This window comes from Podarcis raffonei, chromosome 17 (genome assembly GCF_027172205.1).
Source record: "Podarcis raffonei isolate rPodRaf1 chromosome 17, rPodRaf1.pri, whole genome shotgun sequence".
In the NCBI taxonomy this organism is placed as follows: domain Eukaryota; kingdom Metazoa; phylum Chordata; class Lepidosauria; order Squamata; family Lacertidae; genus Podarcis; species Podarcis raffonei.
Genome location: NC_070618.1, coordinates 589,903 through 616,393, shown reverse-complemented (window position 1 = coordinate 616,393; position 26,491 = coordinate 589,903). Strand labels below are relative to the sequence as shown.

Genomic DNA, 26,491 nt, shown 5'->3' with positions numbered 1-26,491 from the left:
ATGGGGGAAAACCCAGTAAAAACTGGGGGGAAACCGGGGGGTGTGGAAAAATTGAAAAAAGCAGTTTGATATAGTTTGAAAATTCCACGCACATTTTCCCCCCTTTTTTCCAGGGGGAAAAACGTCTTTGGAAAAAAAAAAGTGGGGAAACTGGTCCCCCCCATGTTTCCAGTTGCCCCCCCCGCCTGGGAGCCCCCCCGGCTCAGCTGGCCCCTCTCGCGCCGGCCTCCCTCCCTCCCTCCCGCCCCCGGCGACCCTCCCTGCGCGGAGGGGGCGGGATGGAGGGAAGGGAAGAAAGGAAGAAAGAAAGAGAAGGCGAAGAGAAGGAGGGGGCCGCGAGGGGAGGAGCCGCCTTTCCCCTCAGCCTCGGCGGCACAGAGGCGGAGAGGCGAAGGAGCGCGCAGGCAAGTCCGGCGAGTCCGAAGAGGAAGCAGCCGAGATGGTGAGGGAGGCCGGAGGGAGGGAGGCAGGAGGCGGCGGCGGCGGGCCAGTTTCCCCGACTAAGCTGCTCTTCTCTTCTTCTCTTTCCCTCAGTTGCAGCAGCTGTGGAGGAGCCTCGCCGTGGCCGTCCTGGCCGGGACCCTCCTGGGGCTCCGGGCGGCCGAGGTAGGAGATGCCGGGCGGGAGGGACGGAGGGAGGGAGGCGGCCTTCCCGGCGCCCCGAGCCCCGTCTCGGCCAGAAGGAACTTGGCTGCTCGGGGAGGAAGGGGGGGCTGGGATGCCAGAGGCCCTTTTCGGGAAAGGCGCCCGGAGGGGGGGGAACAAAAGCGGGCGGGAGAAGCTCGGGACGGAAAGAACTTTTGGGCAAAAGAGACTTGATCCAGGGCCGCCCTCGTTCTCAAACTTCATCCGCTCAGAAACCAAAGCGTTCCAAAAGCAAGGCGCGCTTTCCCCTAGAAAGGAATGCAAAACGGACTAATCCGGTCCAGACTCTGGAAAACAACCCCTCAAACAGCAATTGAACTTGAATGCTGCTACCTGAGGAGAGCGAGGATCCATAAAATGAAAGCAATGAACGATGTACTTGCAGTCATGCAGTCAATCCATCAGGAGCCGAACTGGGTTCCACACAGTCACAAAAACAGAAAGAGCCGCAGCGATGAAAATGTAAAATAAATAGCGAAAACAGACAGAGCTCAGTGTAACACTCAAATCAGGAGCATAACACTCAAAACGGAGCACGTTCGGCTTCTGAAAAAAGTTTGCAAACCGGAACACTTCCTTCCAGCTTTGCAGTGTTTGGGTTCCAAGTTGTTTGAGTACCAAGGGTATTCAAACTTGAGAACCAGGGTACCACTGTAGTTCTGCTTCCATGTGGAAGAGAAGATGAGTTTCCTTTCTTTTAAGAAAGAGTTTTTAAGAGTTTCCTTTGGGGGGAAGCAATCCTCAGCTTCACGGTCCCTTAAGGAGACCTCGTGAGCAAAATGAGGTCTCAGAGGTCTCCTCATAAAGCCTTGGCAATGCCACCACCTCCCTTCTTTTTTAAAAAACTTTTTGGAAGCCCTGCTAGAGGATCATCTGCTTCTCCACAAATATTTTCGCTGGGACTCTTCTCTCTTTCAAAAGCCAAACGTTTTGCTTGACCAGGAATGAAGGAATGGTGTCTGAATCCCCAGAGTTGCAGCCTCCCTGAAAATGAGGTCAGAGGCAAAATATTTGATGATTACGGCTGGGAAATGTGGAAGTGATTTAAAGAAAATAAACTCAAGCTGCTGTGGGCTAGCGGGCGAAAAGGACAGAATGTGCATTCTGGAGGTCGGAGGTCCCTAGTGGGTTTCCCACTGCCCCTTTTTAATAGATTAACTGCAGATGGTGAATTCGGCTTTGGACCGGTAACAAAACAGAAATAAAGGCTTTCGGTAAAAGGTACCGAAATATGGCTCCCCGGTTCTAAGCGATGATATTTTCAAGGGCACCGCTACCAAGTTTAGTTTCCTTTGGATAAGAGAAAGCTTTTTACTTAGGTTGTCATTGTCATATTTGTCCTGTTCCCCCCTGCAAAACAACAACAACATGCAACATTATTTAAGTGGAGGCAAAAAGGCGCTTTTACTGCAGGGCAATGTATCCCCAGGGATGACCCCTATTGCAGCCTTTCTTCCACTTCCACTCCCCTACCCCCATATTCTACCCCACTCTCAAGTAAAAGCTTCTCCATGTGCCTGGCAGAATATTTTAAAACACGACTTGAAAAATGATACATGAAAAACATGGAATTGTCTATGACATTTGCTTCTGGCTGTTCTTCCATTGTGGCTTCCCTAGAGTCTTCTGTCCTGGCACACTTGCTTAGCTTCAGCAAGGAGGTTGACTCCCGTGCCTTTGAACTACGCCCTGAGACCAGAGAACACAGCAGGAGAGGAGCCTATAAAAAAAGAGGTTATCAGAGTCTGATTAAAAGCGTACAGATTCTAGAACGGGAGTGGGGAACCTGCACCCTTAGTTGCTGAATTCCAGCTCCCATCATCCTGGACACGCTGATGGGAGCTGGAGTCCAGTAACATCTGAAGGGCTGCAAGTTCCCTGTCCCTGACCCAAAAGGCAAAGGCAAATAAAAAAGTTTTCACTTGTCACTAGGAAAACTTCAGGCTAGGCACCTGGCAAGGCTCCCTGATGAGAGAACCTAAATGGTCTCCAAAGGGTGCGCTTTAATGTTAATGACAGCTTTTGCAGGATGCTACTGCTGTGCCATCACAGTGAGTAGGAATGAGCCCTGAGTAAGCACAGGATTCCTCCCGAGCTTTGTTCCTTGTTCCTTGTTCACCATGCCTCCACCTCTGCCATCTTTTTGTCCTATGTGCTGGCAGTGCTCCACTGGCGTAGGAGTAGAGTCTTCTGCCAGTGGAAGAGGGCTGAATGTCGGTGTTAATTTTTCCCCTGGCGCAGTGCTTGAGTTCGCCGTGTGCAGAGGACTCGGGAGTGATACTGATCAGGAGGTGTCACTTGAGAATAAGATCATTCTCTCTGCAAATGTTGGGATTCCTTAGTGCACTCGTAAGTGTGTCTTGCTGGAGAGGGTTTTTCTTAGCCACACTCTCAGATTAATCCAGCAGTCTGGTCTGCTCCACTGATCACCACAAGCTCCCAAACTGGGGAAATTGTAACACAGAAATGCCTCTAATGTCTTTGAAAGCAAGCAGCTTTTTCACCACTTGGTTTGAGCTGCTTTCATGCAAAACCTTTCCAGTATGTAGCCAAGAAAGAATGTGCTACATATTGTGACCTCTTTGGCTGTAATTTGGCAGAAAGGTGCTTAGGAGTCTGGAAAATGTGACAGGTTGTGAGAACTCTTGGCTGTTCCTGAACAGCTCTGGATGCTGTCGTTGGCAAGGATGGTAATGGCAAGGTGAACAAGAGCGCCTTTGATCAGTAAATTGCTTTATTTGCATAAGAAAAAGCTTTGTAACCAGAAACCATATAATCTTCCTGCCAAAGTAACAGTTCTCTTACTAAGTACATCAGTTTTCCATCACATTCGTAAAATGGTCAAGATATGTCTGCCTGTTTATGCCTTTGCTAAAATGGAATTGTTTAATCTGCCCTTAAACGGGAGGTAGCTTTTCTTGTAAAGGAGAAGCTCATGCCACCTTTGTTGGTATTCCCTCCCTGGAGCCTTGAGTAGGCAAGCAAACATTGATCAGTGGTTGTAGTGCATGGTGCCTGGACCTGGGTGAACAGTGAGTGTTTGGGGATTGGGAGGAAGGGAGTGGTGCTCTTCAGATGTTCTTGCTTCAACCTCCCTCCTGCTGCGATGGAGCCAATATGTCCCCTTGCCCCTGTAGGGGGTTGCAGTGGGACCCTGTGGGTGCAGTGACTGTTCTGTTCTGTGTGGCCAGGCTGTGATGCGGCAAGGGAGAAAGTCCTCATGAAGGCTTGGCTTTCACATCCGTGGTTGGAATGGGGGGCCTGGCACTCACCAGCAGAGAGCTGATCCCAGCTGCTAAGGCGAGGGAGTATTGCTCCACCAGTACAGTTTGGTCAAGAGAAAGTTCTCACATGTATCAGAGAGTTGGAGGAGGGAGAGAGCTCTGCAGTAGCTAAACTTTGCAATACCACATCCTCTTGGAATAAGGAGACAGTTACAAATGCCCTTATCCTGTTGACCAGTCCCCCGGGCAGCTTTTAGAATCGCTCACAGCAAGGAGGTCTCTCCCCTCCAAGGATCCTGTCTGCCCATTTCCCTGGGCTGTGCAAATAACCGCCCAAAGTGGGGGATTGAGCATTAGAAGGGCAGAATGGGGGGGGATCTAAATAAATAAATGAATCCGGATAAGCAGGAGCCAAAGTTATATCAACTAACTGACCTCTGTGTCGGCATGCAACTGGGCAAATTCATCTGTAAAGTGTTGTGCAAATTGGTCACAAAAGGCTACTGAGTGGACCAAGATGTAGCAGGACTTTTGACTGCTTGAAAAAGCTCTGTTGGGCAACTCTGTGCAAATGCAACGGTGGCAGAGAAATGCTATTTCTTTGCAGCCATCACCACTACAGAGCTCAAACTCATTCGCCCCACTTGTTTCATCAGCACACAGCAGTTAGGAGGTAGTTGTAGCGAACAACCGAGTAATATCCCTCCCCACCTTCTCACTATATAGAGGGATCTGGCAACTTCTGTTTCAGTGTATCTGAAGAAGTGTGCATGCACACGAAAGCTCATACCAAGAACTAACTTAGTTGGTCTTTAAGGTGCTACTGGAAGGAAAAAAATTTTTTTGTTTTAACTGATGGAGGGACAATGCTGCCATCTAGCTGTTTTTCCAAATCAGTTCTCAGGCTCCTCCCACATCCTTCGATGATGCTCCACTGCCATCTTTTGGAGCCTGAGTATCCTGGTCCACCAGACCAAAGCAGGGCAGGTATACTGAAGAAGGACGTCAAAAATGCCAGAGTGATCGGTTCTAGTGCTTTTTTAAAAAAAGGAAATGTAAGCTTGCAGCATAGCCTGTGCAGTCACATTGCCTTTACAGGTGCAGGACGGACACTGCAACTATGAGAGGTTGCCGTGACTAGTCTGCGCCCAAGCAAACGTTTATACATTCTTTGTACACAAAGCAGCAAATGCCACTTGGGCAGGACTTTGCACCACTTGACCTGATGAGGGCATAGGTGGCAAATGCATTGCAGCAGGTTGGACTAGATGACTCTAGGGATCCCTTCCAACTCTACAGTTCTATGATTTTATATAGGAGCTCATCGTTACAGCAACTATCAATTAATTGTGGGGCTATCTTGATTACCAAGATGCAGAGCTTCTGGAGCACTTCGCTCTGGGTTCATCACACTGAGTGAATCTGTAAGTGCCTTAACTTCTCCTAAGTGTGTTAGCAACACATCTTGAATGTGTGTGTGAGAGGGAGTTGTGTGCACATGTAGGAATGTGGCTTCCTGTGCATGAAGATCTTCTACTTTAGTTGCCTCCCTGATCCCTTTTTTGTATTTCAGGGTCATTGTCACTGTTTTGGTCAGAGGGCCAATAGTGTGGCCCTGGTAGTGCTATTTTGATTTTTGACCTGGAATTTTGATCAGCGCTGTGAATAAATTTAGTTTTAAAAATGGTCTTAGGAAGAAATCATAACCACATTTACTTGAGAGGAAGCCCCACTGAACACAGTGGAACACACTCCTGAGTAAGCATACTTAGGCATGCATTGTGTTGCATGACACACACCTGCCATTAGCAGTTGTGTGTTTGCTGGTTGAAGTGGTAGATGTCGAACACATGTGAGGTGAGGCTGGATTGCTGGTCTGCTCCTAGCTGGCATTAAATGATACAAGGTCTGGTCCTGAAGAGCCAGACTAAGATGGTGCAGGCTCTATGAAGCTCACTGCTGTCTGTCAGGGTTGCAGTGATTATAAAATGGAGGAGAAGCCATGTAGGCTGCCTTGAGCTCCTTGGAGGAAAGGTAGAATATAATTGTAGAGAACAAGATGGTTTGGGGCCAGTTTTCTGGGAAGGCTTCAGAAGAACTGAACTGCAAAACAGCTGGTGAAGAGGGAAGATAAACTCTTCTGCAGAGTGACCTAAGCCTAGGGCAGGTCCTGGCCTGCTGCCTGATCTTCACTTCTGTTTCGAGAGTTCTTATATCAGGCTGGAGCTTTTGAGAATATTAAGAATATGCAGATTCAATGTTCTTATGTAACCTTTTACATAAACAATTCGATGCCTTCAGATTGTTCCAAGAGTGGAGTTTTGTAAAAGAAAGTCTAGGCATTGAGCTTTAAGTCCTCCTTAAAATGTGCTCTGATTTCCTAAGTTTAGCACATGGAATGGGTTTTATTTTTTAAGTTCATAGCATTTTAACATTTTAGTAGAGGCACTGCAAGGGAAGGAAGCTTCCAGCATTTGATTTTCCATTGTCTTTGTTGCATTCGTGTGGTTTCAACTGTTTGGTGCTAGGAAAGTTTCAAAAGCTGCTAAAAGAGGAATAAAAACATTGCTGTGACTTTCCTTGTCCATATTTGCAATATTGCCTTTTAAAGGGCATTCCAATCTTCTGACAGGGTAGGGGAGCTGCATGTTCTGCTGTTCTGGGTTGTGCAGCCAGGTCCTTTGGGAGCCTCTTGCTCCTTTGAAACAATGGTTTCAGCCCCTGTGACCACGTAACTCTGGAATGCTCTGATTGGCCAGCCTCCTGGAGACTTGAGGTCTGACTGAATAGGCAGCGACCTCGTTCCTCCTGGGGGTGTATTTTGCGGTTGGTTTTTGTTAGAAAGTATGAGAGCCAAGAATGTAAGATGTAAGATGGGTGGAGTTTGCGCTTGGCTGGTCTCGGAAAGTGAAGCAGGGTGGAGAAACATTTATGACAAGCTGGGAAAACATTGTCAGAGTTGGACATTTTAATACAGAAGCTTCGTGGGGTGCTTGAACTAATAGACTCAAAGCTGTTATTTCCCCTTTGCTCAGACTGTTGTGAAGGGGGTTGGCATTAATGCCAGTCTCCTTGCACTCCAGGTCACAATTGTTGTTGTTGTTTAGTCGTGTCCGACTCTTCGTGACCCCCTGGACCAGAGCAGGCCAGGCCCTCCTGTCTTCCACTGCCTCCCCCAGTTTGGTCAAACTCCATGTTCATAGCCTCGAGAACACTATCCAACCATCTCGTCCTCTGTCGTCCCCTTCTCCTTGGGCCCTCCATCTTTCCCAACATCAGGATCTTTTCCAGGGAGTCTTCTCTTCTCATGAGGTGGCCAAAGTCTTGGAGCCTCAGCTTCAGGATCTGTCCTTCCAGTGAGAACTCAGGGCTGATTTCCTCCAGAATGGAGAGGTTTGATCTTCTTGCAGTCCATGGGACTCTCCAGAGTCTCCTCCAGCACCAGAATTCAAAAGCATCCATTCTTCGGCGATCAGCCTTCCTCCAGAATGGAGAGGTTTGATCTTCTTGCAGTCCATGGGACTCTCCAGAGTCTCCTCCAGCACCAGAATTCAAAAGCATCCATTCTTCGGCGATCAGCCTTCTTGATGGTCACAATAACACACACATAACCACAGATGCACAGGCCTGTCTCTTCAGTTTTGAGAGATGGCTCTGAATCAACAATAAAAACTTCCCTGTCTAATTTGAAAAACGCACCTTGGTAGCCTTGGTATTTTCTCTGGTTATTCTAGTGCATCTTGGCTTGTGAAATTTTGCTCAGAGAGCAGAGGTTAACTTTTCTGCTTTCTCTGCTTCTCAGACCAACTTGTGCTAAGGGGTGGGGAAGCTGTGGTTCTCCAGATGTTGTGGGATGGCAACTCCCATTAGCCCCAGCCAGCATGGCTGACAACATCTGGAGGGCCACTGCTTCCCCACCCCGACTAATTGGCTTGTTGTGGCCCATCCTCTCAAAGTGGCCTTTTGCCAACAGGAGCTCACAGCCTAGTGCTTTAACTGCTGCGCTTCCCAATGAATAAGAAAGACACCCTTTGTTCAATTTTAATTTTGAGAAAGATATCTTAGGACAGCAGCAGATTGGATTGATGGAAAAGCTGCAACATTTAAAGATGTGCATGTAACCACGTAGTTTAGAATCCATTTTCTGGCAAAGGCACTGAGAAGGTGTCAATAACTTTTTGATTGACACCTGCCAGCTAAAGTCAACAAATCACCCACAAAGGCTTGTTCAATCTGCTAGTGATCTGTGGCTCTTCTGATATTTCTGGAACTTTTAAGATCTGTGAGAAGGTTGCAATTATTGGTTGCTGTTTGGGGTTTTTACCTCTTAAAGTTTTTCTTTCATTGTTGGCCACCCGTAACTTTTATTATTGGGCAGGATATCAATGTAGTAGCTAAATAAAAGACTCAGTCTTTATCTGAAGAAGGCTTCTCTCCCCCCCTCCAAACTGTTTTTTTCCTTTTATGCCTTGCAGGAGGAGCTGATGAGCAAATCTAAGATCTGTGCTAATGTCTTCTGTGGGGCTGGCCGGGAGTGTGCCGTGACAGAGAAGAGTGAGCCCACCTGCCTTTGCATTGAGGTAAGCGAAGTCCTGGGACCGCCGAGATCAAAGGCTGGTGTCATCCCAGATGTGGAAAACCAGCACGCCTAGTGGTAGTGGCTGGTGTGTGCTCCCTCCTGCTTCCTCTGTGGTCCTGGGGATTTTCTGCACAGCCTTCTTGGTTTGTTGCATGTGCGGCAGTACCTCGGGTTACATACAGTGGTACCTCAGGTTAAGAACGGTTTCAGGTTAAGAATGGACCTCCGAAACAAATTAAGTTCGTAACCAGAGGTACCACTGTATGCTTCTTTTTTGCATCGATGACTCAAGTCTTCTTTCAAGGTGGCTCTTTCATTGTACCAACATCACATTTCCTGAGCACTTAACAGCACATCCTATTATGCTGCTTCCCTCCAAATCATTTTGGTCTTCTGACTGGTATGTGGAGTATACAGTGGTACCTCAGGTTACATACGCTTCAGGTTACAGACTCCGCTAACCCAGAAATAGTGCTTCAGGTTAAGAACTTTGCTTCAGGATGAGAACAGAAATCGTGCTACGGCGGCGCAGCAGCAGCAGCAGGAGGCCCCATGAGCTAAAGTGGTGCTTCAGGTTAAGAACAGTTTCAGGTTAAGAACGGACCTCCAGAACGAATTAAGTACTTAATCCGAGGTACCACTGTACTTAGCGAACCGTCATAAGCACCTGTTTGATGCAGCCTGTGACAAAGATTCTCATAATTAGTTGTTGTTTCACTAACGTAAGTTTCCCTAATGTGCATTTGCCCACAATATATATTGCCCACATTATAGCAGGAAGCGATAGAAGAAGAGGAGGGAGAAGATGTAAATAAGCACAAATAGGGAGAGACTAATGCTTTCAGTTCAGTAAGTTACATGTAGTGGGGCTTAGTTTTCCATAAAGGATGAGAACTAAAGCAATAAGCCATGAGTAGGCAACCTAAGACCCTGGGGCCGGATCCGGCTCGATCGCCTTCTCAGTCTGGCCGCAGACGGTCCGGGAATCAGCGTGTTTTTACATGAGTAAAATGTGTGCTTTTATTTAAAATGCATCTCTGGGTTATTTGTGGGCCATAGGAATTCGTTCTTTCCCCCAAAAAATATAGCCCCCCCCCCAGGTCTGAGGGACAGTGGACCAGCCCCCTGCTGAAAAAGTTTGCTGACCCCTGCAATAAGCTAATACAGGGATAGGTAAAGGTAAAGGGACCCCTGACCATTAGGTCCAGTCGTGACCGACTCTGGGGTTGCGGCGCTCATCTCACTTTATTGGCCAAGGGAGCCGGCGTCCAGCTTCCGGGTCATGTGGCCAGCATGACTAAGCCGCTTCTGGCGAACCAGAGCAGCGCACGGAAACGCCGTTTACCTTCCCACCGGAGCGGTACATATTTATCTACTTGCACTGGTGTGCTTTCGAACTGCTAGGTTGGCAGGAAAACAGGGATAACCAGTGCTTTAAAAAAAATGTTTAGGGGTACTCACATTTTTATTCAAGAAAATCACCATTTTATAGTTCAAATCGAGGAAAATAAATATAGTAAATGGACAAAAGTACAAAGATTCACAAAATGTTTAGGGGTATGCGTACCCCTGCATCCCCCCCAGAAAAAAAGCACTGGGGATGGCTAAAGGCTTTGTGGAAGATTTGAGGAGGGATTTGAAGAATGAGGGCGGATGTCTTCTAATCAGGGAAGAAAAACATGCGGCAACAGTGTATGCATATGATTTTATCCTGTATGTCACTTGCCCTATTCAGGCCCTCCCTGAATTAGTTTAAGAATTCATGAGCTTTGGGACAAACTCAGACTGTGAAGTTAATCTCATCAAAACCTAGACATGTCTGGATCCTTTGTTTCTGTTTGTTGATGAGTTATTTATTTGTGCATTGTAACCCTTGATCTGACTACGTTTCCCCACTGTGGTGCCGATCCAAACTGGACCCCACATGTCTGCTATTTGTAGTGGGTGGGGAAGTTCCCACTACTCAGGAAGGAAAATCCTGCACAAACTGAGTTATGTAAATTGTAGTTTGGCCTCCCCTCTCAAGCCCTCCTAATTTATATTGCCTGTGTGAAACTGCTTCTCCTTCCACCTTTGGAGCCTAGTTATATTGGATCTGTCATTTTCTTTTTGTGGCTGTTGCAGAGATGCAAGCCTCACAAAAGGCCAGTTTGTGGCAGCAACGGCAAGACATACCTGAACCACTGTGAGCTGCATCGTGATGCTTGCCTCACTGGCTCCAAAATTCAGGTGGACTATGATGGTCACTGCAAAGGTGAGTCGGATCCTTGGGTTTGGGGTACCCCTGGAACAACTACTACTCCAGGAAGTCCTGGGTTAGAGGACATTAGAATTCAATCCAGCTTTGGGAATTCTGGCACCAGATAACCATTTTGGTTTTTCAAAGGCACATGACTTAATGTGCCACAACATTCCCTGCCTGTTTCCACTGAATATTGCTGCTAAAGAGTGTGTTGGATCCTGTATACCTGAAGGTCCTGTATACCTGAAGGAGTGTCTCCACCTCCATCGTTCAGCCCGGACACTGAGATCCAGCGCCGAGGGCCTTCTGGCGGTTCCCTCATTGCACGAAGTGAGGTTACAGGGAACCAGACAGAGGGCCTTCTCAGTAGTGGTGCCCGCCCTGTGGAACACTCTCCCTTCAGATGTGAAGGAAATAAGCAGCTATCCTATCTTTAAAAGACATCTGAAGGCAGCCCTGTTCAGGGAAGTTTTTAATATTTAATGCTGTATTGTTTTTAATACTTGATTGGGAGCCGCCCAGAGTGGCTGGGGAAACTCAGCCAGATGGGCGGGGTATAAATAATAAATTATTATAATATTATTATTATTGGATGGCCCCAGAAGTGAGGGCAACAAAGCAAGGAGCCAGTTGTCACTGTGACGTAAGACTTTTGGCCCAACCCATTACAGTGCAGCCCTGACTGTGGGGTGAAAAAACATCGTTCTCTGGTCTTGTGAGACAGAATAGTAACAAGGAAATAGAGGAAGGTATGAGTAGTAATGTCAAAAGTAGGCGGAATTTGCAATCTGTAGTCAGCCATACCAGGGATGATTTCCCTGGAGCTTGGCTGAGTGTTTTGTGGCTGAACTCGGGTGAAAGTAGGAGCCCTAGAAGAACAGCTGCATATGCTACTGAGTCCTGCCACATGAACCTTCCTTGCAATACTGTAAGGGACAAGCTGTTCGTTTTCAATACTTATATTTCCACCTGACCTCCAGTGCAGCTGACAGCAAGTGGGAAAACATCACCATCATGTTCCAGAATCAAAAGTTGGGCAATACTTTTAATGGGCGTCAACCAAAATGTCAAGAAAAGGATGTTAAACTTTTGAGTAGTTTCCTCAAGGGTTGCCAGTGCCGTGCCATGTGAGCACCATTGCACTTGAAAATGCCTTTCTTGATTCCTCTAGGAAAGACCCCCAGACTCTGAACTAGGGCGGTGGGTGGGGAGCCCTATTGCACACGGAGAAATTAATTGAATTGATGGGATGGGTTACTTGAATACTGCCCCCCACCCCCAGCAATGTCTGGGGGAGATATGAGGTGTACTTCAGGAAAACCATAGACCATTACAGTACCTTCAACCTGAAGTTTTCTTATTTCTTTCTGTAAACAGAGAAGAAGCCTGAGAACTCCGCTGCAAGTCCAGGTAAATATGCCTTTGCCTGTGCTGTGCAGTCTGTGGGCTGTTCCTCATGTTACATTTGTTCAATTAGGTCAAGGGAAAAGTGTCCGAATGCCCTTTGAGTGCAGATTCTGCCTGGAAAAGTGTTTACAGAGTGGAACTTCTATATCCCAGCTGGCTAGGAGTCACCTTCCTCATTGCCTCTTTCAACATATCATTGTTAATATCTCGCCTATGGACATGACACTCTTCTCACGAAAGGGGTTAAGCTATGTTCTATATCTTGAGCTGCAGTGTTTACTTCATGTGCAAAATTCAAGGATAAGGGAATTTATGTCTCTCCCCCACCCCCCCATTTACCTTTTCTTTTCTGTTTTTAGTCTCAGTTCAGTTGTATTGGCTCCTGTGCCTCACCAGGCTGGTAATAAAAAACAATAACAGAAATGTGCCAAGTAGAATATGAAAAATGAAGCCTAGCTGGTTGACTGAGGATCAGTGGATAATGGCAAAAGAGATTTTGCCTTCTGTCTGCTCCTGAACTGTCGCCTTTAATATTCTGGATTGAAGAAATAAAACATAGAATTTATTTGGTTCATCTTGCCCATTGAAAACAGCACTGTGCATAATCAGTGGTGGTTTCTCATGTGCCTCAACAGCAGAGGAAAATAAACATGGCCTCTCACTCCCTAAGCTGGGAGTCTGCTGATTTCTGATCCATTTTCCTCTTGAGATGAAGAGATGTTGCGCTGCTTCTTGCCTGCCATCTAGCTGTCTCCCCACTTTCAAATCCTTGTATCTCTCTGACATTCCTGGTCCAACTCTCCCCTTTTCTTGTCACTCAATAGTTGTCTGTTACCAGACTGACCGGGACGAACTCCGGCGTCGTGTCATCCAGTGGCTTGAGACTGAGATCATTCCTGACGGCTGGTTCTCTAAAGGCAACAACTACACTGAAATCCTAGACAAGTACTTCAAGGTACAGGTGGCAGGAGAAGAAAAATAGAAATGGTGAACTGATGGGAGAGGCGGTTAGAGATTTGCTTCAGAGTATTAGTGTGAACTTTCCTGAATCACTAGTTTGTTTGGCAAACTAGCTTGTGAATATTCTACATTCTCACCTCTGCCTTTAGCCTTCACTTGCTTTTCTATATTTACAAAAGAGATGTGATCAGATTATAGGCTTCTGTAATAAACACTCCATTAGATCTTCTAGCAGCCTTTAATCACGATGGTAAATGAATGAGAAATCGTCAAGTAAACACATGGCTAATTCAGAAGACAAAACAGCTTCGTGGAGAGTCACTATCACCATATTATAGATTATTCTAGCCTGTATATTCATTTTGGATAAACTGTTATTTCTCAACAAAACAATTATGCCTGATTTGCAGATAAATGTGCAAGACTAGCTTAATACTCTCAGACAACAGCGGGCCCTGGGGTGTGTGTGTGTGGAACTGTGTCAAGTATACTTCAGTCTCCCACACAATCTAAAAATAACAAACAGTGCTGGGACCCTTTCAATAAGACAGAAAATTAAGCAGCTTACTATGGAAAAAAACTGTAGAGGTCTGAGGCAGCGAAGTCAAGCTAATCAGATTTGGGAGAGAATTTGTTCCCCACTGCCCATAAGGCTTTCATTCATTCAGACCTGAACATAAGCAAGTTGTATCCATCCCCCTAAAAGGAAAGCGTAAAGCTGTAGTCTCTAAACTTCAGTGGCCAGCAGGGGTGCCAACTTGAGTAAAATATTGTGGGGGCCCAGAGAAGTCCCGCCCTGCACAATCAACCACATGGCGCAGTGCACACATCCCATTTGTACGTGAATGCCCATCAACTTTGTGGAGGGCCGGCCCCCCTCAAATATTTTATTGTGGGGTCCGAAGCCCCTACAGCCCCCTAGGAGTTGACTCCTATAGTGGCCAGTATGGCCATATAATACATTGTATGCTATCTCAATTACACTTGAGGTGATTAATGTACTTGACAAATAAAGTTCAAGCAGCGGGGGGTAGCGAACGGTAAGACTGTGCCCCTCAGCTGACTGCTGTTTGGCTGAGTCGCTCCAGCATAGCCAGGTGGAGAAAGGGAGCAATGTGATGGTAGCTGGATTGCCAGAGACCAGACTGAGGATTACAGCTCTGAAGAGGAACGGTGGGAACCTCCCCCTCTTCCTGCTCCTGACCAGGATCCTGAAGCTGCTCAGGAACAGTGGAGCACTATAGATTTAGAGAATTGGTTTGCAGAGGGACATAGTTCAGAAAACAACAGCTGGGAAGAGCTGAGTGAGGAACAGCTAGAAGAAGCAGAACAGGAAAAGAGATAACCGACTCCCCTTCACTAGAGAGGGTCCAGCCTATCTCTCCAAGGGCAAGGAGAGCTGGTAAGGTTGCTACGCCGGGGGCTCAGTGGTTGGGAGATCAGGTCGCAAGAAGGGGAAGTGACGATGACTCAGGGGAAGGAGGAGGCAAACTTAATGGGGAGCACCTTCGCTCTGAGAATGGCTGCTGTGTTCTTTTGCTGTGATCATTAAACACTCTTAAACTGGTAAGAGACTCTAATCGCTTTGTTCTGCTGATGCACGGCCAAAGGTGCATCTCTGAAGCATGACATGAATGCTCGCAGAACAAACACACTGATGGAGTCAATCCAGTGTTCCTCCTAGTGCACTGACACCACACTAGCCTTGCCACCACTATACTCCTCCCCCTCTGCAGCGATTCACCTGCATGGAAGTCAGGTGAGCGACACAGCCCCTCCATGTCATTCACTGCTACATTCAAGTGAACAAGTGGTGGAAGTTGTGAAAGGAAATAGCTAATGGTCCACAGAAGCAGCGCTGTTGTTTTCAGCCTCTCTTGCATGCTGCTTTGTATTTCTGTAGAATTTCGATGATGGGGATTCCCGCCTGGATTCCAGTGAGTTCCTGAAGTTTGTGGAACAAAATGAGACAGCAGTCAACATCACCACCTATGTGAATCAAGAGACCAACAAGCTGCTCAGGTAGCGTGGGGCAGAAATCAAAGCGAATGAGATTCAAACTACAAACAGCACTTAGGTTCATGATTCTTTCCCCTGATCAAATTGGGACCCATTCCAGATCTAATTAGGCCCACAGTCCACCCCTCCTTTACAGGAACACAAGCAAAAACAGTGCGCTGTTAGCTTGTACGTATCACAGGATGGTTCTAGTCATGATCTGGAATCCTGCTGATTCAAACAGTAGACAAATCTGTCAGAAAGCTCCCGTTCTTGGCCTTTGCCAGGCAAAAAACCTTGTCACCGCTGCTTTGAAAGCAGCAAGGCTGATGGCCAAGTATTTGAACCTAACCCTACATTCCTGTTCTTCTGCATTTGCCTGTAAAAGTGTTTAGTAACTGCCAGTGATGATTGTGGAACTTGTCAAGTTACCTGAGAAGGAATAGTTGCTCATGTTTAGACCATAGGAAGAATCAGCAGCCATTGAATGCCGATAATCTGGTGGGCTGCTTCACATGTTCAGAAAATCCAAGTGAAACGATTTGACAACATTTCATTGTAAACATGGTAGCCTTTCCTGCTTTGCTGTGATGTCTTCTAGGCTGATGCTTGTGTTTTTTGTGTTTCTTGCAGGGGACTGTGCGTAGATGCCCTCATTGAGCTCTCTGATGAGAATGCTGACTGGAAGCTTAGCTTCAATGAATTTCTGAAATGCCTCAATCCAGCCTTCAACCCATCAGAAAAAAGTAGGAACACCTTGTCTGCACAGAGAGAGACTGAGGTTCCTAAAAGAGTAGAAAGAGCAGAGATTTAGAGCTGGAAATGTGTCTCAAAAACCAGCCAGTGTCTTATCAACCTGTCTCTGATTAGTCATTAATCTTTAGTCTGCTCTATCAGTACCCATCTGTTATAAGCCACATATCACACTAAGCCACAGGTTTCATATACAGTGGTACCTCGGGTCACAAGCACCTCGGGTTACAGACTCCGCTAACCCAGAAGTAGTACCTCAGGTTAAGAACTTTACCTTAGGATGAGAACAGAAATTGCGCGGCAGCGGGAGGCCCCATTAGCTAAAGTGGTACCTCAGGTTAAGAATGGTTTCAGGTTAAGAACGGACTCATAGACTCATAGACTCATAGAGTTGGAAGAGACCACAAGGGCCATCGAGTCCAACCCCCTGCCAAGCAGGAAACACCATCAGAGCACTCCTGACATATGGTTGTCAAGCCTCTGCTTAAAGACCTCCAAAGAAGGAGACTCCACCACACTCCTTGGCAGCAAATTCCACTGTCGAACAGCTCTTACTGTCAGGAAGTTCTTCCTAATGTTTAGGTGGAATCTTCTTTCTTGTAGCTTGGATCCATTGCTCCGTGTCCGCTTCTCTGGAGCAGCAGAAAACAACCTTTCTCCCTCCTCTATGTGACATCCTTTTATATATTTGAACATGGCTATCGTATCACCCCTTAACCTCCTCTTCTCCAGGCTAAACATGCCCAGCTCCCTTAGCCGTTCCTCATAAGGCATCGTTTCCAGGCCTTTGACCATTTTGGTTGCCCTCCTCTGGACACGTTCCAGTTCGTCAGTGTCCTTCTTGAACTGTGGTGCCCAGAACTGGACACAGTACTCCAGGTGAGGTCTGACCAGAGCAGAACACAGTGGCACTATTACTTCCCTTGATCTAGATGCTATACTCCTATTGATGCAGCCCAGAATTGCATTGGCTTTTTTAGCTGCCGCGTCACACTGTTGGCTCATGTCTAGTTTGTGGTCAACCAAGACTCCTAGATCCTTTTCACATGTAGTGCTCTCAAGCCAGGTGTCACCCATCTTGTATTTGTGCCTCTCATTTTTTTTGCCCAAGTGCAATACTTTACATTTTTCCCTGTTAAAATTCATCTTGTTTGTTTTGGCCCAGTTCTCTAATCTGTCAAGGTCGTTTTGAAGTGTGATCCTGTCCTCTGGGGTGTTAGCCACCCCTCCCAGTTTGGTGTCATCTGCAAATTTGATCAGGATGCCCTTGAGTCCATCATCCAAGTCGTTGATAAAGATGTTGAATAAGACCGGGCCCAAGACAGAACCCTGTGGCACCCCACTAGTCACTCTTCTCCAGGATGAAGAGGAACCATTGATGAGCACCCTTTGGGTTCAGTCAGTCAGCCAGTTACAAATCCACTGAGTGGTAGCATAGTCAAGACCGCATTTTACCAGCTTCTTTACAAGAATATCATGGGGCACCTTGTCAAATGCCTTGCTGAAATCAAGGTAGGCTACATCCACTGCGTTCCCTTCATCTACCAGGGTTGTAATTCTGTCAAAAAACGAGATCAGGTTCATCTGACATGACTTATTTTTCAGAAATCCATGCTGACTATTGGTGATCACAGCATTCCTTTCTAGGTGCTCACAGACTGTTTGCTTAATGATCTGCTCCAGAATCTTCCCTGGTATTGATGTCAGACTGACTGGGCGGTAATTATTTGGGTCCTCTCTTTCCCCCTTTTTGAAAATAGGGACAACATTTGCCCTCCTCCAGTCTGCCGGGACTTTGCCTGTTCTCCAGGAATTCTCAAAGATGACTGCCAGTGGTTCTGAGATCACATCTGCCAGTTCTTTTAATACTCTTGGATGCAGTTCATCTGGCCCTGGAGACTTGAATACATCTAGACTAGCCAAGTATTCTTGTACTATCTCCTTAGTTATTCTGGGCTGTGTTTCCTCTGCTGAATCATTTGTTCCAAATTCTTCAGGTCGGGTATTGTTTTCTTTATCGGAGAAGACTGAGGCAAAGAAGGCATTGAGGAGTTCAGCCCTTTCTGTGTCCCCTGTTTGCATTTCACCATCTTCTCCTCTGAGTGACCCCACTGTTTCTTTGTTCTTCCTTTTGCTACGAACATACCCATAAAAGCCTTTTTTGTTGTTTTTAACCTCTCTAGCAAGCCTGAGTTCATTCTGTGCTTTAGCTTTTCTGACTTTGTGTCTACACGTGCTGGCTATTTGTTTGAATTCCTCTTTGGTGGTTTCCCCCCTTTTCCATTTTTTGCACACATCCTTTTTTAATCTTAACTCAGTTAAAAGTTCTTTAGATAGCCACCCTGGCTTCTTTAGGCACCTTCCATGTTTTCGTCTCAATGGTATTGCCTGAAGTTGTGCTTTTACTATCTCCCTCTTAACAAACTCCCAGCCATCATGAACTCCCTTTCCTTTTAGTATTACTGTCCATGGGATCTCACCCAGCACTTCCCTAAGTTTTATGAAGTCGGCTTTCTTAAAGTTGAGAAATTGAGTCTTAGTATGCTTGGCTGCTCCTTTCCGCTGTATAGTAAACTTCAGAAGAGCATGATCACTCGTGCCTAATGATCCTTCCACTTCTACCCCACTAACCAGGTCATCAACATTGGTTAGGACCAGATCTAAAATTGCTGTTCCTCTTGTTGCTTCTCCCACTTTCTGGACAATGAAGTTGTCTGCAAGGCCAGTGAGGAATCTGTTTGACCTTATGCTCTTGGCTGAGTTTGACATCCAACAAATATCCGGGTAATTGAAGTCCCCCATTACTACTATCTCCCTTCCTTTTGCATGCTTGGCCATCTGTTCCAGGAAGGCATCATCTATGTCCTCCGTTTGGCTTGGGGATCTATAGTAAACTCCCACAATGAGGTCACTGTTATTCTTCTCTCCCTTAATTTTGACCCAAATGCTCTCACTTTGGCTTTGAGGTTCTAAATCTTGGATCTCTTCACAGGTATACACATCCCTGACATATAACGCCACTCCACCTCCTTTCTTGTCTGGTCTGTTTCTCTGAAATAGATTGTATCCCTCCATTATTACATTCCAATCGTGGGACTTATCCCACCAGGTTTCAGTGATGCCTATTATGTCATATTTAGTTTGCTGTACCAAGAGCTCAAGCTCTTCTTGTTTATTTCCCATGCTTTGCGCATTAGTGTACAGACATTGAAGTCCATTAATCGTTCCCCCGTGTCTCTTATTTAAGGATTTTTTCCTCCCACCACTAGGTCTGCGTGCTGTTTGCTCCATTCGGTCTATGACATTTGGATGATCATCTTCATCAATTGATAGACTCCTACCTTCAGGAGCACTGTCTCCCTCCCCCACATTAGTCAGTTTAAAGCCCTCCTGATGAGGTTTCTGAGATTTTTTGCAAAAACATTCCTCCCAACCGTTGTGAGGTGCAGCCCATCGCTTGCCAGAAGTCCATCTTCAAGAAACTGCATTCCGTGATCTAAGAATCCAAACCGTTCCTGTTTACACCATTTGCGAAGCCAGTTGTTCACTTCCACTATTTTTCCCTCTCTCCCTGGGCCACGTCGTTCAACTGGGAGGACAGATGAGATGACAATTTGTGCATTTAATTGCTTCAATTTCCTGCCCAGAGCCTCGTAATCTCTTTTGATCTTCTGGAGGCTATTGCTTGCAGTGTCATTGGTTCCCACATGAACCAAGAGGAAGGGGTATTTGTCAGTGGGTTTTATGATTCCTTGCAGTCGTTCAGTTACATCTTGGATCTTAGCCCCGGGGAGACAGCACACTTCCCGAGACATCTTGTCAGGCCCACAGATCACTGCTTCTGTTCCCCTCAGTAGGGAATCCCCTATCACCACTACACGCCTCCTCTTAGGTCTGGTTGGGGTTCTTCCGTGAGCTGTCCGTTCCAAGGTCGCCTGCACATTCCCTGAGGACTGACTTTGCTGCTCGTCTTCATATACCTGATCGACTGTAATGAGGGAGAGATCCTCAAATGGAGTCTGCTCTTCGTCTTCCATGCTAGGGGAGAGGACCTCAAAGCGATTGTGTATTTCTAAACAATCAGAGCGAACCCTGGGCCTCCTACTTCTTTGAGTCACGTTTCTCCATATATCTGGCTCCTGTGTTGGTGAACTAGCCTCCTTTTCAGGGGAGTCCCCTGTCTCCTCCTTGGTGGAGACGGTGTGCTCTGTTGCTTCCAAGAAGAGCTCCAGCTCTCTAATTCTTTGGAGCGTAGCTACACGTTCCTCCAGTTGCTGGACTTGAATTAAGTTCATAACCAGAGGTACCACTGTACATTGAGACAATATTCCATTCTCTGTGATCTTTCTAGAATGTGCCCTGGAAGATGAAACATACGAGGATGGAGCCGAGACCCAAGTGGAGTGTAACCGTTGTGTCTGTGCCTGTGGGAATTGGGTGTGTACTGCCATGACCTGCGAAGGTATGTCAACCAAGGAAATCTTGGATCATTTTAGAATAATCTTTCTTCCTCAGAGGAAAGAAATGTGATGTCTGGACCGTTGGCTTTTTGCTCTAAGTACTTGAATGCAGAAGGAGTTCCAGATCAAAATCCCACGAACCATCCTTGGGCTGGGATCAGTTATTTTATAACCTGGAAATCGGAAAATGTTGTTTTCATGATAGAAGAGACCCTTCTACCAGTACCCAGTATACTCCCAATGTTCTATTTTGGTCACTTCAGTTCCGGGGACTACTTGGCCATTAATTATTTGAAGGCATCAAAGGACCATGGGAACTGGTTCAAAATGGAGTACAGTTGTACCTTGGAAGTCGAATGGAATCCATTCCAGAAGTCCGTTTGACTTCCAAAACGTTCGGAAACCAAAGCGCGGCTTCTGATTGGCTGCAGGAAGCTCTTGCAGCCAATTTGAAGCCCAATCAGACATTCGGCTTCCAAAAATAGTTTGCAAACCGGAACAGCCATTTCTGGGTTTGCGGTGTTTGGGAGCCAAAATGTTCGAGAACTAAGCAGTTCGAAAACCAAGGTATGACTGTATAAAAACCTGTTCCTCTTTTACCCAAGGAACCCTCCTGCAAAATTAGGTTACACTATGGGTGAATTTAAAGCACTTACCTTCTAGATCTAAGGAGAGCAATTGGGAAGCTTGAAGAACTGAACAGGCAGGATAAATAGCAGGTGCTGCAACACTGATGGCCAGGAGGGGGCACACAAAGCGGCAATAAACTATAAGCTAATTAGAAAAACTGCACCGCACTGTTGCCTTTGATCAGCTTAAAATTTGCATTTATTCAGCTGCCCAAACCCCAGCTCCTTTTTGATGGCATCTTATTATTATGCGAGGAGAGTCCCTTTGATTATGTTTCCTCTTACTGATCCCATTATAAGGGGGAGAACTCCAGCTCTTTTATGTTTTAGTCTTGTAACCGTTCCTTCTGCCTCTCTTTGAATCTCACTACATGCCAGGCATAAAACTGATGATCTGCCTTTCCTTCATCATGTTTTAAACCAGTGGCAGTACTTTTACCTCTCAGTCTTTGACTGGCCCATTCAATTTTCTCACTAACTGCTGCTGGAAAAGGCTGGTCTGACAGGATGACAGGCTGCCATGATGAGCTCAGCAGCGAGAATTTTAAGTGGCTGCACCAAGTAGTAAGCAATTGCACCAAGTGGCAAACGGGGTCTAGTAGCGTGCCACTGTTTTACCTGAAGATTGTCGCAAGCTTGGGGAGGTTGTGTGAATGGTTGCAAGATACTTACCAAGGAGGTGGGGATGAGGGAAGAGAATGAGATGAATTGGTTTCATCATTAGTTCTTGGGTGCATTAAGGAAGTTCATTTCAGTATTCTTGCTGCTTACCCCAGGGTAGCTGGAATTGGGTTTTTGCAAAGGTTAGACTAATTTGGTGTGTCTATGAATTTCACCATGAACACCTCTATGATAGGATATGTATGGAGATATTTCTAAGCCTACTTCTTTCTCCTTGCTAGTATTCAACCTCAGTGGTTTCTGTCTTCTGGTCAACAGAGCCAACACTTTGTGTTAAATTTGATGTGGTGGTAGAACGTGCTCTGATTTTACCCTTACCCTCTTTGCCTTGAATTTCCTAAACATTGTATTCTGCCGACTGTGACAGTTGTGTAATCCACTTATCCTTGTAGGCAAGAACCAAAAAGTGCCGTCTGAAGGGCAGCAGCCTGAAGATAAGATGACTGAAGAAGAACTGGCCAGATATGTTCAGGAGCTGCAAAAACATCAGGTTGGAAGGGGACTGTAGAGATTTCTTTGCCTTGCAAACCTGCTGGCTATATATTTATTTCTATAGGTCTTTCTGCTGAACAGCTATAAGATTCTGTACCTATTGGAGGCTGCTGAGAATAACTAGGGATACTACATAACTCATGCCAGTTTTGTTTTAGTGACTTGCCTGGTCACCAAAGTCAAGAAGGAATTTTATGCAGGCAAATGGACAGAACCCCTTGCCCTGAGCCTGGGTCCGCACTAGAGCTTTAACACATACACGATGTACATGTGTACATTTGTGCACCTTTGTCCACACATAAGCACTTCCGGTTTTATGCCTCCAAAATCCATTTTGATGTATCTTGTCAACACTAGTGGGCAGTGCTTGATGGGATGTATTTGTGTTGTGCTTTATAATTATAATTATTAATACTACTACTACTATTATTTATTAAATTTGTATACCATCCTTCCCCTGAAGATAACAAGGCATTTCACAATATAAAAAAGAGAACCCAAAATGCATAATAAAACAAAAACAGGAACAAACCAATATTTCACAAACACATTTAAATGGCCGTTGAATGTTCAGTCAGCCTAAGCCTAAGAGAAACATTTTCACCTGGTGCCTAAATATATGTAATGAAGGTGCCCGGGGAGCGCCTCTGGGGATAGCATCCCACAAATCAAGTGGCCCTGAGTACTAGTGTTACAAGAGAGAGGAAAACTTCCCTCAAGGGGGCCTTTGCAGATGGTTCATTGTTGTTGTTTAGTCATTTAGTCGTGTCTGCCTCTTGGTGACCCCATGGACCAGAGCATGCCAGGCACTCCTGTCTTCCACTGCCTCCCGCAGTTTAGTCGAATTCATGCTGGTAGCTTCGAGAACACTATCCAACCATTTCGTTCTCCATTGTCCCCTTCTCCTTGGGCCCTCCATCTTTCCCAACACCAGGGTCTTTTCCAGGGAGTCTTCTCTTCTCATGAGGTGGCCAAAGTATTGGAGCCTCAGCTTCACGATCTGTCCTTCCAGTGAGCACTCAGGGCTGATTTCCTTAAGAATGGATCAGTTAGATGGTTCATAGTTAAGCAGAAAAAGGTTGCTGACCCCTGACATAGACAAATACTCAAATCAGAAGTGTGATTCTGGGTCCTAATACAACAGTTCTGGAAGGGAAACATTTTGAAAATTTGTTCCAGCTCCCTATTTAGCATGTTTTCATCCCAGACAGATCTTAGTGGGGTGGGGGAAGAACTGTGTCCTGTGGTTAATATAAGAAATGAGTATATAAAGCGGACCAGATAAGCAGGTTTTTCTTTCTGTGGGCACCCTACCCTGGCACCAGCTTGTGAAATCACAGTGCAAGCATAAGATTTCTCTCCTTTTCCTTTCCAGGAGACATCTGAGAAGACCAAGCGAACAGCCACCAAAGAGATGTAAGCGAAAGGCGCAAGTGGAAGATGCCCGAAGCCGGTGTGTGTTGCCTGATTCACCCACCCGTCTTCCTTCAGTGCTGATTTCAATATGCAAATGTGTGTAGGACTTGTTGCCCAGTCACAGATATTTACATTGTATAGCAATGGGAGGGGGGGGCAAAGAAAAAAATAGGTTCTTTTAAAATTTAAGAGAAACCCCTCTGTATCCTGGTTGGTTTTTTTTACAATGAGGAAAGGAACTGAACTGAGGGCATTAGTGAGGACCACAAATAATTCCAGCTCTGGCACATAGGGTGTAGCATCCCTGACACCTGAGCTCATATCCTGTGTGGGATCTTGCTGCCTCTCTTGAGTTTTGCTGACAGCCTAAAAGCTACTACCATAACTGCAGGGACTTGGAAAGGAAGTGCCTATGGCTAAGCATATATTCCACGGGATATTGCTATGCCTCACGATCTTGATAACTGGCTTTTCTGTTTTCACACGTGAACAACTTTCATCCCGTCTTCCCTTTCCTGTCCATACTCTGCTCCCAAAGAGTATCTGGCCGTTCAGACTGGTTTACTGTGCCTGTGTAAGGGGGGTCCTGGTGAACACAGACCAAATCTCTGCCAGAAGCCAGATAGCCCACTGCATTGAGTTCCAAAGTGACCTCATTTTCTTCCCCTCTCTCTTTGCAAAGGTGCTACAGTATATTTTCTTATCACATTCTTACACTGATTCTTTTTTTTAAGTAATGACTTTTAACTGAGCTTTTTGTATCTTTGATTTATAGATATTGTTTATAGTTACTGAAAAATGCTGTACTCCTGGTTCGTGCTTTGTGTTATAGCTGCATGTATCAAATAAGTCAAATCCGTGCAGCACACAGAGGGCCTCAGAGCATACAGGGCCCTTCTGGATTTGATATTTCAGCATCCTTTATGGTAAAGAGCCTTCGTTTGTGCATGACTAGAGCTGGATGGGGTTTTCAAAGGAGACCCTGTCTCCCACAGGGTCAATTCTTCAGGAAGGGGAGGGGGAGAATTATTCGCTTCAGGAAGAATTGAAGGCCAATCCTGTTACATTAAATGGAAGGAAATATTATGTCGGGCAAACACGTATAATTTCTCCTCATGCAATGGAAGCAATTTTGGAACTGCAGTCACTAAGATGTGTAAGTTCCCGGTGCTTCTTTACTTAGGGACTGGTTCTGTGATTTCCAAAAGGAGACTTGCACAGCAGGTTGCTGACCTGAGTGCTGACACAACTTTTTCCATGCAGTGAAAGGAAAGAACCTCCAGCAAAGGAGGGAAGGAAAACACCAAGTAAAGGAAGGAGAATACGCAAACCCATCAATACATTGCATTTGTTGGTGTGATGCCAGAGACTGTTCCATGCTATTTAGGAATTTTGGCAATAAAATCAGGGGACTCAATCTCCCCACAGTGGTATAGTAAACATCAGGAGCATTGTTGTTTGTGCATATCTTTGAAGAGAAAACTGTATCCTAGATTGAAATTTCAAGTCCTACTGAATAGCCCCAATCTTTGGGAATAAGTCCAAAAGCAATTTCCCCCATGTCGTTCCTCCCTGGTGTAAATCTCCCCCAACTGCTATTTGAATCAGTAGTGAAAACTTCCAGGGATTCAAGAAGACTTTGACAAAAGGAAAGGCAAGATCCGCCCCCTCCCCGTAACTAAATGGACTTCCTTAATGCCTGCAAACTGTTGGAACCACTTTCTCAATTCTCACCACCATCACTTTAGGAAATATGGCCTGAGGATAGAGGGGGGAATTGTAATGAGAAGGGTTAATTGAATTGTTGATTATAAAAATGTTAAAATCCAACAACCCTCAAAAGGTTCTAGTCAATAGATTTACTTAAGCCTATGATTTCAGGGGATTTAAGCATACTTAACTCTAAAATTCCAATAACCATGACCATGCTGTTTGTCTACACGCAGGTGGTGCTGTGGGTTAAACCACAGAGCCTAGGACTTGCCGATCAGAAGGTTGGCGGTTCGAATCCCCGCAACGGGGTGAACTCCCGTTGCTCGGTCCCTGCTCCTGCCAACCTAGCAGTTCGAAAGCACGTCAAAGTGCAAGTAGATGAATAGGTACCGCTCTGGCGGGAAAGTTAACGGCGTTTCCGTGCGCTGCTCTGGTTCGTCAGAATCGGCTTAGTCATGCTGGCCACATGACCCGGAAGCTGTACGCCAGCTCCCTCGGCCAATAAAGCGAGATGAGCGCCGCAACCCCAGAGTCGTCCACGACTGGACCTAATGGTCAGGGGTCCCTTTACCTTTACCTTTATTCCATCTCCTGAAAGCACAGACAACCCCAGTATCCCACAGCTTTAAAATCTACTAGCTGTCCCTTTCAGCCTGAAGTTAAGGGCATTTTACTGTGCCATTTTAACCGCTAGGGTCTTCGCAGGGCAGGAAGTTCCAGAGCAAATGGAGTTGTGTCTCTGTTGTTTGCCATTTTAGACTTGGTGCACAGATAGTACACTGAAGACAGAAGTTTTGGTAAATCCCATAGATTAGGAAAAGAGAAACTGGGGACAAATCTTAAGTATGTCACTTCAAGCTTTATAGGTCAATGCCAACATCTTCAGCAACACCTAGAAGACCATGGAGAGCTAGTGCAAGAGCTGGAGCACCAATGTACTACATGCATAGCCATAGCTTGTTGGTGGGGCACATGCCTGGTATGCAGAAGACACAAGCACAGTTCACAGTATGGATCTTTCCCAAACTGCCGTGCTACGAACAAAGAAGAAACTTAACAAGATCCATGAGTGACCCAATAGCGAACTGCAAAATAAAGAAAGGGGTGTTTCTATAAAGCTAGAATCCACCCAACACAGGATGGGTGAATCAGACCATTGGTCCAGCCAGCTCCTGGGCTTCAGGTGAGGGTATTTGCCATCTTCCTCCCATCTGATCCTTTTAACTAGAGATGTTGCAGATTGAACCTGCCGCCTTCTGCGTGCAAAGCAGGGACTCCACCACCCCTGTGCC

The 26,491-nt window shown here is 46.0% G+C and overlaps 1 protein-coding gene across 1 annotated transcript; it reads left to right on the top strand.

Annotated features, from left to right (window-relative positions):
• The first annotated feature begins 515 nt into the window (after positions 1-515).
• FSTL1 (follistatin like 1) lies at positions 516-24,798 on the top strand. Its single transcript, XM_053370499.1, has 10 exons — positions 516-606; positions 8,345-8,449; positions 10,573-10,702; positions 12,068-12,100; positions 12,922-13,052; positions 14,961-15,079; positions 15,689-15,801; positions 20,160-20,270; positions 21,971-22,068; positions 23,446-24,798. The coding sequence occupies exons 2-10, from the start codon at positions 8,354-8,356 to the stop codon at positions 23,488-23,490; spliced, it is 876 nt and encodes a 291-aa protein (XP_053226474.1). The 5' UTR covers positions 516-606; positions 8,345-8,353; the 3' UTR covers positions 23,491-24,798.
• Positions 24,799-26,491: the final 1,693 nt, after the last annotated feature.